General features: G+C 39.1%; 1 protein-coding gene across 6 annotated transcripts in view; it reads left to right on the plus strand.

Moving 5' to 3' along the window:
- Nucleotides 1–17,401, plus strand: part of GPC5 (glypican 5) — a 1,584,132-nt gene that overhangs the window by 26,137 nt on the left and 1,540,594 nt on the right. For all 6 annotated transcript variants that reach the window (XM_015473874.3, NM_001102070.1, XM_024999871.2 and 3 more), the window contains 1 exon segment: nt 15,226–15,387. In XM_015473874.3, the coding sequence (XP_015329360.1) occupies nt 15,226–15,387 (162 nt within the window).

Below are 17,401 nucleotides of genomic sequence, written 5' to 3' on the forward strand. Positions count from 1 at the left end.
CCCTAGAGTATTAGCTTGAGTACTTTGGTTGCAAGAAACACAGACTAATTTGGTCTAATTCCCTGGTAACTCAGTTGATAAAGAATCCGCCTGCAGTGCAGGAGACCAGGGTTTGATCCCTGGGTCGGGAATATCCCCTGTAGAAGGAAATGGCAACCCATTCCAGTATTCTTGCCTAGAAAATCCCATGGGCAGAAGAGCCTGGTGGGCTGCAGTCCATGGGATTGCAAGAGTCAGACATAGTGGCTAAACCACCAATACAAAAATAATTTATTATAAGGGTTTAGCTGTATCTAATGAAGCCCCAAGAGAGAGGAAATAACTTGGTCCAGAAAAGGTCTACCGTAGGAACTATAGAGAAGTCTGACGGTGTCCCCTTCATTTCTCTACTGTGCACACTCTGCTTTTTTGTCTCCATGGTGAAATAGCATGGGTGCCTCACTCCTAAATTATACATAAAACAGTCTGATGGAAAACAGACTAGACTTTTTCTGTGTTTCAATGCAGAATTCTCAGATGAAACAGTCCAGTTGCTTCTGTTTCAATCACTTATTTGCTGTCAGTTCAACAAACTCTAATCAGATGTGAGGTCACTCGACACGCCTGAGGCTGGCCGGGGCCTCTCCCGTGGAGGTGTGGAGAGAGCAGTTCTCAGAGGAAAGGGGGGTTACTATAAGTCGGGGCTGATCCCACAGGAATTGTGGCGGATAATTCATTTTGGTCTGTGTGTATATGTTGGTCATTCGGTCACATCCAACTCTGAGACCCCAAGGAAGGTAGCCCTCCAGGTTCCCCTGTCCATGAAATTCTCCAGGTAAGAATACTGCAATGGGTTGCCATTCCCTTCTCCAGGGGATCTTCCCAAACCAGGGATCAAACCCAGGTCTCCCACATTGTAGGCAGATTCTTTACCAACTGAGCCACCAGGGAAGTCAAATAAAGCTATCCGAATTTCAGTTGTGTCTGACTCCTTGTGATTCCATGGACTGTAGCCCAGCAGGCTTCTCTGTGCATGGAATTCTCCAGGCAAAAATACTGGAGTGGGTAGCCATTCCCTTCTCCAGGGGATCTTCCCAACCCAGGACACCTGCATTGTAGGCACATTCTTTATTGTCTGAGTCACTGGGGGAAGAGATTTTTGGTCTGGGCTCCATTTATTGTTGGGAACTTCATCTCCTTCCCCATTCCTAATCCCACCAATAAACAAGGTCTCAAGTCTATACATCCATGCATGCAAATACATCCTTGAAAATGGAGAAGTAGTGCTGTTTCCTGTACCAAATAGTTGAGAATCTCAGCTTCAGCCTGGCTTGGGGTAGCTGTGATGCAAAAGCTTGGTTTCGCTTAGAGAAACAGTGTGGATTATTGGCTGTAGAATAATTTGGGGCTCATTAAAACTGAGGGGATGAGATAGCAATTGATTTTTTTCATCCTTCAAGGAGCAGGCTCTACTGCTGCTGTTTCTTAACAGATATTTGTATTAGTTCAAATACAAATATCTTTGTATTTGTATAACAAATACAAAAAGTTTAGCCTTTTTGTCTGCTGAGGTGGTTAACGTGTCACAGAATTTCGACTCCAAGTTCATGACTTCAGGTTTGAGAGAGCATTCCATTTAGCAGAGCTTCTCTCTGCTTCAGGAAATGCTTTCATGTTAGAATTGCTTTGTTATGGGTTATAAAAGTAAGGGTTTAAATATGTAATTTTCTGAGAACATTCATCAACCATGACTGGAAAAACAACCAAGTACATTATACATTGAAGGATCAATGATGCCATTTATATATATGAGGGACAGCATTACTGTTCTACCAGTGGTCATTATGTTGACCATATTTGTTTAACTTTGTGGATTGGCAAATGTTACTTTTTTAAAAAATTGAATCTAGAACCATAAAAAAGCCCTTGATAAATGAAATACTTAATACTGTTCTGAAAAAAAATTTATTTCAAAGAATAATATCAATATATCCTTTATGAGGACATTGCCTATATCCCATAAAAGAAAAATGATGAATCTGTAAATTACAGCAATGCATTATTGAGGAATATTTGTAGAAATGTAAATACGATCATCATAAATACTATTTCAAAAGGTTTATTGAACCGGTTTTTAATGTCTTCAGCAATATGTTCATCCTGGATCTATATTTAAAACCCTGTCATTAATTTTAAGTCATGAAAGGGCTTTCATAGGCTTCTTCCAAAATATTTATGTGCAAGTAGGAGAAAGGAAGGGCTTCCCTGGTAGCTCGGACAGTAAAGAGTCCGTCTGCAATGCCAGAGACCTGGGTTCGACCCCTGGGTCAGGAAGATCCCCTGAAAAAGGGAATGGCAACCCACTCCAGTATTCTTGCCTGAGGAATCCCAAGGACAGAGAAGCCCGGTGGGCTACAGCCCATGGGTACTCAGAGTTGGACATGACTGAGTGACTAACACACAACACACACGGGAGAAAGGGAAGGAGACCAGTACTTTCCTGAAGAGCTTTTGTTGCAGGTACTGCGCTAGTTACATATAATACACTGGGAAACAAGGTGAAGGTGGTCCTTATCCTATCGGAGCTTTCAGTCTTGGGAGAGAAGCAAATTGAATGGAATCAATAAACTACACAAAGTAGAAGTTCAGGAAAGCACCAGGATTCAGGGTGAGATCAGAAACTATTAGGCAGCCCTCTGGTCAGGGTTGGCCGATGTCAGAAAGAAATGAACTTTAAAAGTGTTAAACAGGTTTTACACAACAGCATTCAGTGAGTTGGCATGACCTTATAATGAATAGGATCCCAAATGCAGCATGATTGTGCATGTAATTGCTATCTAGAGTCAAGAGAACAACCAACATGGTAGCCCAGATGATTGCAGATCTTTGAAAACTACAGCCTTCTTGAATGTGGCTGCTCCTTCCAACACAGCTGATTTCTCCCTTGTTGAAATTCTTCTAGGACACCATACTGTTTTCCTCTGCCTCTTCTGTCATCTTTATCCTTCTACCTCATTGACGGCTCTTTCTCAGGCTTTTGGAAAGGTCTCCTCTTCTGCTCCAGTTCATACTGCCATGCCTTTGTCCTGGCTGGTGGTTCTCACCAAGAGGAAGGTGTGCCCCAGGGGGACATTGTGAAGCCACGTCTGGCTTCTAATGGGTTGAGTTCAGCTGCGACTGCCCTGATCTCTATCTTCTAGTTTTGCAGTCCACAAAGACCATGAGTTTTCTATTGGAATTATGGTCTGCTTATGTATGTGGGCTGCCCACAGGCTTAAAGCCACAGGGATGAAAAATTAACCTCTTGCTGTTCCCTTCCTCCAACTATTGACTCCTGTCTAGAATCCTTCTTTCATTCACTCTCTAGGGCTCTCAGGTTGTTAACTATTGTATTTTGCTCAGTTCATGGTGGTTCTCTGAGGCTAGCACTGCCCTATGGCAAGTGGAATCCTTCTGGTTATTTCTTGGACATACAAATTGTATTTCCACTTTAGAGCAGAGGACTGGAACAGCCACTAAATGGGTGTTATCAGACCCTTCATTTAGCGTCCGGTCCTTTGATATTCTGGTGGTGGTTTAGTCGCTAAGTTGTGTCCGACTCTTGTGACCCCATGAACTATAGCCTGCAAGGCTCCTCTGTCTGTGGGATTTTCCAGGCAAGAATACTGGGGTGGGTTGCCATTTCCTTCTCCAGGGGATCTTCCCAACTCAGGGATCTAACCCGTGTCACCTGCGTTGCAGACAGGTTTTTACTAATTGAGCCACCTTCAGAAATAAACCATAAAAGAAAGTGGAGTGGTTTGGCCTGCCGTAACCCTTGAAAATATTATTACTGTTGTATTGGCTAGATTTCTTGATCAGATAGGTAACAAAAGAACCTGTGGTAGACCAGCCTTCACTCTGAGCTGGAAAATAACTCTGGCATCTGCAAACCTTGCGTGCTTGCATAATTAAATTCAGTTTCAGCAGAAGTGAGAAAGCTTTGCTCTCCTGGAGGCCTCAGCAAATCTCTCTTTGCATTTCTTTCTTGTGACTGGCTGACTATTTCTGAATCAATCATTGTGCTGACAGGATAGAATGCTGTGTTTTCATCCTTTTGTGTGTATCAGTTTCACCTGAATAACATACATGTAAGTGAGGAAGAGACAGCGCTTCAAAAGAAATTTCAGGAGAAGAAACAGATGCTAGGCAGCTCTCAGCAAATCCAGTGACATTGTCATGATTCTTGCTAGATACATGGACTTAAGCACTTTTTATTTTACCTGGATGAAGGAATACATTTGACTCAGTCAAAATCTTTTCACCCTGATAACGTTTACAACTTATCAGTTTCACAATGTATGGTAAAAAGATACTCTCAGAAAAGACAAAAAAGAGAAAATTTACCAGTATCACCTTACTATTCTGAATTCCAAGGCCCTGTTTTCATTTGGTGAGAATTTGGTATTTTATGACATGTAACATCCATTCTGGTGAGCCTAAAATATATCTTGACACCAAGGCCCTTTCCTATGTCAGCTATCAACAAAGTTGATATGTGTTACAAATATAAAATTCCTATAAGTTGACTAGGGAAGAAATACATGTTTAAAATAAAAAGAAAATGTATATTATTGACCAGCAGTACTATTTTAAGTCTTTTTTTTTTTTAAAAGAAAGCATGGATACAGAAAACCCTTGGATTTAAGCTTATTTTATTTCTTGTACTCCATTGAAATTATTATTAAGGATGCTTAAATTGTACTGTGTTTGGTCAGCAAAAACGTTTTGAAGTTAACTTTTTTTCAGTTTTACTATTTTTTTATTGAAGCGTAGCTGATTTGCAATGTTATGTTGATTTCTGCTGTACAGCAAAGTGATTCAGTTATATACACACACAAATCTTTTAAAAATATTCTTTTCCATTATGGTTTATCATAGGATACTGAATATGGTTCTCTGCACTATATGGTAGGACCTTGTTGTCTGTCCATTGTCTACATTAAAGCTTATTTCTAAGCTAATTCTGTCCCTCCCCCGACCCCAACCCCCTTTGGCACCCACCGGCCTGTTCTCTATGTCCATGATTCTGTTTCATAAATAAGTTCATTTGTATCACATTTTTGATTCTACATATAAGTGATCTCATACAGTATTTGTCTTTCTCTTTCTGACTTACTTCACTTAGTATGATACTTGAAGTTAGCTTCTGTTGTGGGCTAAATTGTGCTCCCCTAAATTCCTAAGTTGAAACTCTAGCCCCCAATACGGCTGTATTTGGAGAGGGGCGATAATTAAGTTTAAATGCGGTCATAAGGATGGCTCCTAATCTGATATTACTGGTGTCTTTACAAGAAAGACGTGGGGAGTGAGCATGTACAAAGAGAAGGCCACCTGAGCACATACAGGAAAGGTGCCATCCGTAAGTCAAGGATTTGAGGGGCCTCCGGAGAAGCCATGCGAAACCTGCTAGCACCTTGGTCTTGGACTTCCAGCCTCCAGAACTGTGAGAAAATACATTTCTGTTACGGAGGCCACCTGTCTGTGGTTTTCTGCTCTGGCAGCCCTGGCAGAATAATACGATTCCCGAGTCCTTCTTGATATGATCCTGGCAGTTATTTGATGGCTTCTTTGCTATCTGGTGGACAAGATGCTTTAGCTCATCTGTCATCTTATCTGTTTCCTGCCCCGGACCCAGAGGAGGCATTTCTTCAAAAAGCACTGACTTCTTCAGAGGTGTGGTGTTTCAAGATTATAATCTGGGCACAAGAGGGACCCTTTGCCACATGGCTTGTCATTGTTCCTAGGCCTTTTCAGTGAAACTCGGGAATATGTATTTTAAAGGTAAATTTCTTGATGCTTTCATAATGATAGTTTAAGTCAAGATTGCAAAGTTTTACTTAAGCTCCTCTTTACTATGTCTGTATCTATTTTCATCTTCACTAAAAACATCCTGATTTTCAAGGATACAGTATAGAATTAGAGAATAGATTTTGAATATTCCATAATTGCTTATTTTTTATATCCCATTTCATTCTCACAGCAGTTTCAGCATAGCATAAAATGCAGGTTTTAGTATTTGTCCTGTTTTTTCCTTCAGTGCACTTACATTATAAACAATATTTTTTGTCACTCTTCTTTTAATTTATTTTTAATTGAAGGATAATTGCTTTACAGCATTGTGTTGGTTTCTACCAGACATCAACATGAATCAGCCATAGATCTTTTAAACCCTTTCATTCTTTCTGATTTTTCACAATCCCTTATTTTCCACCTTTTGTTTCTCCTAGGTACTACCTTTGTATGATTGGCTCCTGTGTTCCTTCTAGTTTATTCTTTTCTTTGGAATTTTTTCTTTCATCTTTAATTCGTTCTTGAGTACTGTCACCTCACATCTGAATTTTTTAAATTCTGATTTGTGGTGTTCTTTTATGCTTTGTGTCATCTTTTAGCTTGTTTTGAAATAACTTGGCTGATTTTTTAATTTCTTTTTGTGGGAGGGCATGTCTTTCTGGCATGTTTTCTTTGTCTGTGGGGATGTTATTCTGTTCTTTATTTCCTTTTATATTATAATAACTCTGTGTGAGATTTGACCTCAGTATGTTTTGATATTCATTTCATGTGAAGTTAGTTTTTTTCCTTGAAAATTTAGGTTGAGGTAGACTTCAGAACGGTTTTCGTGGCTTTCCAGAGCTTCTCTTGTGTTGGTTTTTGTGTAGTGTTTGAAAGTATGGCTGCTTGTTTTCTGAAATTTCCTGGATTTGTTTCCCTTCCCACTTTGGTCTAGGCATTCTCTGTCTGTGTCTCTTAAATTCTTCTACTGTTGAATTTTAATTCCTCTTCCAGACATTTCTCTTCTGTGTGGGGTTCTTCCTTGGAAAGGCACCTACTGAATCTGGAGCATTCATAGGGGTCTGGATTGCTCCTGCTAATTCGTTCCTTTTCATCTTGGCTCCTTTGTGCATATCCAGTAATGGAGAGGGCAAAACTTTCCCAGTTTTAGCTGCTGTTTGCAGATCGGTTCACTGTGCTTTTCTGTGAATTCCTCTTGGCTCTTTGGGCTTCATCTGTCATCAGATTCTCCAGACATTACCCCCTGCTTCATTTTTCTCCCTCCTGCCCTGACTCTGATACTGTGAAGCTCTGTTGGCTGTTGCTGGTTTTCCCCCTATTACCTATATATTTTGAAGTTTGTAGGGATAGTCCATCACCCAGTTTTGTTTTATTTTTTGGATTTAATTTCAAGTTGTCCTATCTGGTCTGTGTGGGGACTGGGATATTGTGAAATGATGCTGCTACTGCCACCATCTTTCCAGAATGCCTCCCAATGATCCCATTTTAACATATTAAAAACTGTGCACGAGCAGGTAGATGATTGTAACAGCTGCTTAAGCTGCGGAACAGAAAGGAAAATGTACTAACTAGTACTGCTGCCTCTGGGTAAGAAATCCAGAAAAGCCCCCACAATTCTGGTTGAGGGCCGCTTCAGTAGGGAGGCTGCTGTTTTATTTTTAATTTCATTTTGTTCTCAGCACTTTAATTCTTGCAGAGTGTGGTTTTACAGATCAGAAACACAGCTGCTGCTCCTGACCATGGGTTGTGCACTCTTCTTGTTTCATAAGCAACGTCAGTGATTCCCTGTTCCTTGAAGTCAGGCTTTGACATATTTTAAAAATGTGTCTTGTTACCATGTGGGATCTTTTTGGGTTTTATCTAGCTTTGCTTTCTTACGATTCTGGTTCTATTTACAAGGGGAGAACTGTATTCTGGGTGTTTTATCAACAAGCATCTTTTGTCCTTTGTGCTTATCAGTTCAGTTCATTCGCTCAGTCATGTGTGACTCTTTGTGACCCCATGGACTGCAGCACGCCAGGCTTCCCTGTCCATCACCAACTCCCGGAGCTTGCTCAAACTCATGTCCATCGAGTCGGTGATGCCATCCAACCATCTCATCCTCTGTGATCTCTATGTTTATACTGTGGATAGAATTAAGATGTGGTCCTTTCCCTGAGGATGTATAATTCTGAGATAGGAGATATATGGGCTCCAAGTTAGACCGTTACAACTGGCCTCTTGTTTGCATTTCATGGGGCAGGAAGAAGTGAGCTTCAGGCTGGATATTTAGTACTAGCCTCCTGTTTGTATTTCTAGAGACATGAGGTAGGTGGGCTTCAGTTAAGGCATTTACACTCAGCCTCCTGTTTTCCCTTTGAAATGGAAATAACAGAAACAGGGTTAGTAGCCAGGCTGTGTCTCTTGTCCCAGGTAGCTTGGTGGGTAAAGAATCCACCTGCAAAGCAGGAGACGCAGGCTCAATCCCTGGGTCAGAGTGGTGTGGCAACACACTCCAGTATTCTTGCCTGGAGAATCCCATGGACAGAGGAGCCTGGTGGGCTGCAGTCCATGGGGTCACAGAGAGTTGGACGTGACTGAAGTGACTGAGCATACTCCACAAACACCTTAAAGTAATAGTTACAGCAGTAGTCAAGGTAATAGTCAATGGAGGACAAAGAGGGGCAGAACGCTGTGTGAGTAAAGGATTAAGGGATCTTCACTGCCTCCCACCAGCCCCTTTTGGAACAAGGGAGACACTACATATGTGCAGAAAGTCTCCTTGGGGGTCAAAAGTCAGAGAATAACACCAAGGCATAATGAATTTTGCTCCCAGAAGCCTTCACTTTGAAATCCATCTTGGCTGAGGGATGCATGTGCACCCAGGGGAGGGTCCCAGGGTAGGTCAGGTGTAGTAAAAGAAACCAAATTATTGGCTAAAGGTAAACACAGACCCGGAAGAACTGACTTCTATAAACGGCTTAACTGCCTCTTCGCCACATTCCTCCTCACTGGCAGGGACGCCTGCGCCCTTTCTCTGCAGGTATGCACCTCTGCCTTGCTTCTCTGTCTTAACAAACTGCTTCTCTGTGTGCTCTCCCACTCGTTGTTGTGTTATGTCTATAATAATGAACTTTGTACCTGTGTTTACAGTTCTAGCCTCTGTTGATAGATGCATTTTTCACTGGGGGCAAAGATTCAGGGAAAAATAGCTTCTAGCCCTTGCTGCTCCGGGGGCTAGGATTCCTTGTTTTCATCTAGGTTGCCTAGGTTCAATTCCTGGGCAGGGAACTAAGATCTCGCTTCATGCCACTGCTCACTGCCACATCAGTTCATCTTGCTTATCTTTTGAACTGACACAGAAGGCAAGGCAGCTAGTTTCCTGTGGACTCTTTCCCCCTCATTGAGACCTTAAGTTACTACTGATAAAAATATCATGCCAATTAGACATAACTAGGTCTTTGAATTATAGTCTTGATTTGACTTGGAGTTTAGTTTGATGTTGGCATTACCAACTTCCACGATTCTGAATTAAAGTCTGGTTTAATCAATGCAGATCCTCATCAGCTTGAGGAATGTGTTTGCTCTAAGTTGTCTAAATTGCTAACCATACGTATTCAGTGTGCCGAGACAAGATGGTTGCTCTCCCACCTTATGTTTAGAAACCAGGGTAATTTGTAGCATTTTTCTAAGTCTACTTTCTACCATGTAAAATTGGGCACAAAGGCAAATGGCAGCTCTATAATTTTATACTTCAGCTAATTTTTATTTTTCAATAAAACTCCCTGGATGATTCTAACCTGAACTTTATTTTCTTAAAGTTTTCCAAACAGATGACTTCTTTAGAAAGAGAAATTGAAAATGGTCAGGTGTGTCTGTATACAAGCCATTTATAGATTGAGGACTCTGGCTTTCCTGTCAGTGAACTAGTGGTCAATATGACAGCTCGGGAATCACTCTGCCTGTTTCGGAACACCAGCTCCACTTTTTTGTATTATGTAGGTATGTGCCATTGGGCAGTGGTCAAAGCCTCTTTACGTCTGTTTCCTCACAAGTAAAATGTGGTAGTGATGGTACCTAAGTCATAGGGTCCATGTGAGGCTTAAATGAGATAATGCATATGCATAGTGGATCCTTGACTGTTGGTTTAATGAATTAAAATTGAGTGTTTATGATGTACAAGGCTCTGAGCTGGATAAGTGGCATATGATGAAGAATAAAAATCCCTCCACTTAGAGCTTAGTAGTACAGATGAGGGAACGAATTAATTAGTAATCACATTTAGGAATATAACATTACAGCCACAATGAGTGAACGCTAAGGCATAGTATAAGTATTGGAGCTGTCTGTGGGGTTAAGCAAAGTTCCCATGGGAAGACTGAGTTATGATCTAAAGAAAACTAGATGGGAATGAAGTAGGGGAAGGTGTGTGTTGACCGCAAGACTGTCCAAGACAGAGGGAAGAGCGTGGAGGATGGCACTGTGGCCAGTGTGTACTTGGTGAATATAAGGAAATTAAATAAGGCAGTGTGTGAAGGGAAGAGAACCACAGCCAATGTTGCTTGAGATGCACCTGGAGCTGGAGGGAAAGAAGACATGGTCCAACCTGGGGCCTTTTTCAGCCACGGTTAGAAATGTGACCTTGCAAAGTGATGTTAGGTATTTAAATTCTGGAGAGAGATTTGCAATGATCTATTATTATTATTGTTGTTTTTGTACTATTGTCATTATTTTTATCCTGTAGCAGTCTTTCCCATACCAAATATGTTTATATCCTTTAATGTTTATTCATTGGTTGTCTTCCCCAGTCTCTAAAATTGTTTTTCTCTAAATTTTTAATCCCTCTATCTTTGCATTTAGAAAGAAAGCTGAGAAGATAGCTTTGTTTTCTTTCAATCAATTTTACTGTTTGAAGTGGAATTTGCTTTTGTATAACTTTTATGCATCGTAAATAAAAGACAATTGCCAAAATGTTACCTACTGTGACACATTTTATGCATCTTAGCCTTTGTGAAATCCTTAAACAGGCTCCTGTTTATTTGTCTTACACAGGCTAAAACCTGAGGCTGAATCTGTGTGGAAAATGTGGAGTTTGAAAAGAGGCTGATGTGTGTGTGTGTGTGTGTTCATGTACATTCACGTATTTTGTATTTACTAATCTACAGTTGGTCAATGAAGAGCCAAGGTAGGAGCTGTGCAACTCAGAGATCAAAGGCCATAATTCTTCCTCCTACTCCCAAATAAGGGAATAACTCTATTGGGTTAGGCCATATAAATACAATGTCCCGAGCTTTACATAAAACCTGGGTAGCCTTGGGATGGCTCAAGGCCCACCTTTTCAGACCCTCAGGTTTGTCTTCTTCAGGCACTTTGCCAAGCCTCCTACTCGTTTTTGGTTGGGGGATAACTGCTTTACAATGTTGTGTTGGTTTCTGCCACACAACAACGTGAATCAGCCATGTGTATGTTAGTCATTCAGTCGTGTCCAACTCTTTGTGACCCCGTGGACTGCGGCCCACTAGGCTCCTTTGTCCATAGATTCTCCAGCAAGAAAACTGGAGTGGGTTACCATTTCCTTCTCCAGGGGATCTTCCTGACCCAGGGATCGAACCCAAGTCTCCTGCATTGCAGGCAGATTCTTTACCATCTGAGCCATCAGAGAACCCCATATATATATGTGTTAATATATGATATTTTTTTTTTTCTTCCTGACTTACTTCATTTCTGTATAACAGATTCTAGGTTCCTCTCCCTCACTGGAACTGACTCAAATTCATTCCTTTTTATGCATACCTTGTACTGTTCTGTATTCTCTAGCTTGCCTGCTATGGATAAATATGCGTGCCTTGGTTTTCTATCCAGGATAAGAGTTGTTAATCATATATCATATTTTTGATATAAATAATCAAAAATTGTTTCTGATTTTTTTCTGTTGTGGTAAAATATAAAATGTACCATCTTAACCATTTTATAGTGCCTAGTTTGGCAGTACTAAATACATTTATGTTGTATAACCATTGTTACCATATCCCTCCAGTATTACTTGTATCTTGCAAAATTGGAATTCTATCCCCATTAAACATTAACTCCGCAATCTCCTTCCTCTGCCCTGCCCTAGCCAACTACCATTCTACTTTCCATCTCTATGATTTTGGTGACTCTAAGAACTTCATATGGCATTTGGGGACTTTTATATTTCCATGAAAATTTTAAAATAATTTGTTCTAGTTCTGTGAAAAATGCTCTTGGTATTTTTATAGGGATTGCATTAAATCTGTAGATAGCCTCAGGAAGTATGATCATTTTAACAATATTAATTCTCCTAATCCATGAACATGGTGTATCTTTCTGTATATTATGTTGTCTTCAGTTTCTTTCATTAGTCTTACAGTTTTCTGAGTACAGCTCTTTTATCTCTTTAAGTAGGTTTATTCCTAGATATTTTATTCTTTCAGATCTAACTGTAAATGAGATTGCCAAATTTATCTTCCTGATAGTTCATTGTTAGTATATAGAAAGGCAACAGATTTCTGTATTTTAATTTTGTATACTTAATTTGTTGATGAGCTCTAGTAGTTTTTGATGATGTCTTGAGGATCTTATATGTGTAGAATCATGTCATTGGCAAAGTGATAGTTTTACTTCTTCCTTTCCAATTTGGATTCCTTTTGTTTCTTTTTCTTGCTTGAGTGCAGTGGCTAGACTTAAAAAACTGTGTTGAATAAAAGTGGTAAGAGGGTATTCTTTTCTTGTACCAGATCTTAGAGGAAATGATTTCAGGTTTTCACCATTGAATCTTATGTTAGCTGTGGGTCTGTCATATATGGCTTTTATTATGTTGAAGTGTGTTCCCTCTCTGCCCACTTTCTAGATTTGTTTTTAAATCATAAATGAATGTTGAATTTTGTCAGAAGCTTTTTCTGTATCTATTGGTATGATCACACAGTTTTTATTCTTCAATTTGTTAGTGTGGGGTATCACACTGACTGATTGGTTGAGGATATTGAACTATCCATGCATCATGAGTTTTTAAATACAGTGTTGAAAATTTGGTTTGCTAATATTTTGTTGAGGATTTTCTATTTTCATCAATGATTTTGGCCTATAATTTTCTTTTTGTGATATTTTTGTCTGATTTTGATATCAATGTGATGCTTGGTTTGTAGAATGAGCTCTGAAACTTCCTTCTTCTGTAATATTTTGGAATAGTTTGAGAAGGATAGTTGTTAATTCTCCTCTAAATGTTTGGTAGAGTTCACCTGTGAAGCCATCTTGTCTTGGACTTTTGTTTGTTGTTGTTGGTTTTGTTTTTTTAATTACTGATTCAATTTCATTACTGGTAGTTAGTCTGCTAATATTTTCTGTTTCTTTCTGGTCCAGTCTTAGAAGATTGTGTATTTATAGAAATTTGTCCACTTCTTTTATTTATTTATTTTTATTTTTGGTCATAAGGCATATGGGATCTTAGTTCTCCAACCAGTAATTGAACCTGCACTCCTACATTGGAAGCACAGAGTCTTAACCACTGGACCACTGGGGAAGTCCCATGTCCACTTCTTTTAGGTAGTTCAATTCAGTTGCTCAGTCATGTCTGACTCTTTGCGACCCCATGAATCACAGCACACCAGGCATCCGTGTCCATCACCAACTCCCGGAGTTCACTCAAACTAATGTCCATCGAGTTGGTAATGCCATCCAACCATCTCATCCTCTGTGATCCCCTTCTCATCCTGCCCCCAATCCCTCCCAGCATCAGAGTCTTTTCCAATGAGTAAACTCTTCGCATGAGGTGGCCAAAGTATTGGAGTTTCAGCTTTAGTATCAGTCCTTCCAATGAACACCTAGAACTGATCTCCTTTAGGATGGACTGGTTGGATCTCCTTGCAGTCCAAGGGACTCTCAAGAGCCTTCTCCAACACCACAGTTCAAAAGCATCAATTCTTCAACTCTCAGCTTTCTTCACAGTCCAACTCTCATATCCATACATGAGCACTGGAAAAACAGCCTTGACTAGATGGACTTTGTTGGCAAAGTAATGTCTCTGCTTTTGAATATGTTATCTAGATTGGTCATAACTTTCCTTCCAAGGAGTAAGCGTCTTTTAATTTCATGGCTGCAGTCACCATATGCAGTGATTTCAGAGCCCCCAAAAATAAAGCCTGACACTGTTTCCCCATCTATTTGCCATGAAGTGATGGGGCCAGATGCCATGATCTTTGTTTTCTGAATGTTGAGCTTTAAGCCAACTTTTTCACTCTCCACTTTCACTTTCATCAAGAGGCTTTTGAGTTCCTCTTCACTTTTTGCCATAAGGGTGGTGTCATCTGCATATCTGAGGTGATTGATATTTCTCCTGGCAATCTTGATTCCAGCTTGTGCTTCTTCCAGCCCAGCGTTTCTCATGATGTACTCTGCATATAAGTTCAATAAGCAGGGTGACAATATACAGCCTTGACGTACTCCTTTTCCTATTTGGAACCAGTCTGTTGTTCCATGTCCAGTTCTAACTGTTGCTTCCTGACCTGCATATAGGTTTCTCAAAAGGCAGGTCAGGTAGTCTGGTATTCCCATCTCTTGAAGAATTTTCCACAGTTTATTGTGATCCACACAGTCAAAGGCTTTGGCATAGTCAATCAAGCAGAAATAGATGTTTTTCTGGAACTCTCTTGCTTTTTCCATGATACTGAGCTATAATTCTTTGTGGTAATCTCTTAAGACCCTTTATATGTCTGTGGTGTCAATTGTAACTTCTGTTTCATTTCTAGTTTTGTTGATTTCGGCCCTCTTACTTTTCCCCTGGGTGAGTCTGGCATCTGGATTATCAATTTTGTTTCAAAGAATCAGCTTTTAGTTTAATTGATCTTTTCTGTTTTTTTTCCCCCCAAATTCTCTGTTTCATCTATTTCTTCTCTGATCTTTATGATTTCTTTCCTTCTTCTAACATTGTTTTGTTGTTGTTCTTATTTTTCTAGTTCCTTTAAGTGTAAGTTTAGGTTATTCTTTTGAGGTTCTTTTTTGTTTGTTTATTTCATGAGGTAAGTTTGTATTGCTATAAACTTCCTCTTAGAATTTCTTCTGCTGCATCCTGTAGATTTTTAGATTGTCGCGTTTTCATTTTCATTTATCTCTAGGTTTTTGAAAAAATTATTTCTTCTTTGATTTTTCTAGTGATCCATTGGTTGTTTAGCAGTGTATCTTTTAGCCTCCACATGTTTGTGTTTTTGCCTGCTGGTGTTAGAGCCAGTTCCTGACACAGCTTGCTGTGGGATCCAGTGTATCCTTAGGTTGGTGTCACCCCACTGGTGTCATTTTGCTGGAAGGTATCCAGAACATGAACCTGTTACATGCAGTGCTGATCATTAACGGTTGATACATAACATGTAATGTTGCTAAATGAATAAGTAATTGTTCTGAAAAATATTCTGTGTATTGCAGGGCCTGATCTTCAGGTTTGCACAGCCAAAAAACCTTCATGTTGCACCAGGAAGATGGAGGAGAGATACCAAGTCGTGGCTCGCCAGGATATGCAGCAGGTACTTCAGACATCCAGCTCTACATTGAAGTTTTTGATATCTCGAAATGCAGCTGCCTTTCAAGGTAAATATATCTTGATTTCTGAAACTGAGGACAAATCTTGCTATGTAATTTACCTGTTGTTATTATCCTGGTAAATTTATCTAGGTGTACTTCTTTGTCTTTGTGTATTATACTGGTATAAAATGAAATTTTAGTTTTATTCTAACCTTGATAGCAACTAGACCACCACTAACTTTCATGGCTTGTCTCTGAGGTCATCATCAGGCTTATAAATTGAGTTGGAGTAGGGAGTCTGTTTTGTCAGTGAAATATATGCCTTTCTGGGGTTTCCGCCAGATCCCCCAGTATTCTGACCCATGGTTTACTTCAGTATGAACAGACATACATATGAGATTTTATGAAAATAGTCTATAAAACAAAATCCCATTGCTTTTAACTGAGTAATTATAGATTCATTTTCAAAAATATAATTTTGAGAAATATTTTCCTAACTTTTCCTCTACCTCCTCATGTGGCTTTTCTAGGAACATCATTGTGATATGTCAAAGTGTAGACAAGTGTGAGAAATAGTAAAATAGGAAATATTAGTTTGATGTTTAAGAATCATCTACGATCAGAATGCAACCTTAATTCAAACAATGTGCTGAGAAATAAAATTAATGGGTTATAAAATTATAACACACATTGGCAAATATATGATCTTTTTATTGTTTTAATCATCTTGTCTGTAAAATTACTTTTTACTATAATAAAATAGTTTATTTTTTGTTTTATAAAGCATTAGCTATTCTGTATATGACTAGAATGAAAATATTTAGATTACACTGCTCTCAAACAAATTTATTGCTTTTGTTCAACACAAAATATAACTTCTGTTGGTATTCCTTTTTTATAAGAGTATTAATGTCAATCTGTTTAAATAGTTTGTGCTTTGTTTACATACAGAACTAAATCACAAAGCCAATTAATTTTTAAAACTCTACTTATCAAATAAAGTGAATATAATAAATCATGACAAAATTTAAGTTGAGTTAAAATGTAATTCCTGATGAATTGATGATTTTTTAAAAATAGAAACATTGAAATGTCAGATTTTAAGATGTTTTAATCTAGTAATATTTTTATATGTCTTAGAAAAAAGCCTCATTTCTATTATGGAATTTGTTCATGAGAAATTGTTGGAGGAAAATATATTGATATGCATTTTAAGCAAAGGTTTGTGACTTGAATTAGCTGAACTAGAAGATATTAACCATCCACTGAAAGTGATGTAATGATTTTTTCTTATGAAAATGATAGTGTGTATGATATGGAAAACACATTTTAGAGATAAAAGGCTCAGTGAATAGATCAGCGTTACCAGAGTAGGGGAGCTGTGGATGAGAATTGTGGACCATACGCTTGAAAAGAGTTAAGTCGGACTCACGTGGAAGAAGACTTAAAACATCAATTTGAGTTTGAGAGAGTCATTAAAGATTTTTGAACAGTGAAGCTTCATTATGATTTCTTGAAGCTCATTATAATCTATCATTTAACGTCAAAACTAAATCATTCCAAGTTAGAAGATATGGTCAAAGAAGACCATGATAAATCAAACCTACTTTTTTGGATAACAGTGTTAACCATACAGGTGAAAGAAAGTGCCAGCAGGTATTAACATGTAGGGACTCAGTGAATGGTAGCTGAACATTTTCTTCTGTCTTCAAATATACTCTAACAAACTTTTCACATATTGTTGGATAAATTGATGAAGATAGAGTGCATTGAATTCAAAAGATTGAGAAAAATACAAAACCTGGAGTATTTAGACTTTTAACATGGGTTTGGGTTGCTGAAAACTTTTGGTGTGAAAGTGTCCTGGGTGGCTCAGATGGTAAAGAATCTGCCTGCAATGCAGGAGACCTGGGTTCAAGCCCTGGGTCGGGAAGAGCCCCTGGGGAAGGGAATACACCGTACTCCAGTATTCTTGCCTGGATAATTCCATGGACAGAGGAGCCTGGTGGACAGAGTTGGACGTGAATGGGTGACTAATACTTTCACTTTTATCAGTAGTATAATGACATAAGATTGTCTC

The sequence above is a fragment of the Bos taurus genome, chromosome 12 (assembly GCF_002263795.3).
Source record: "Bos taurus isolate L1 Dominette 01449 registration number 42190680 breed Hereford chromosome 12, ARS-UCD2.0, whole genome shotgun sequence".
Taxonomy (NCBI): domain Eukaryota; kingdom Metazoa; phylum Chordata; class Mammalia; order Artiodactyla; family Bovidae; genus Bos; species Bos taurus.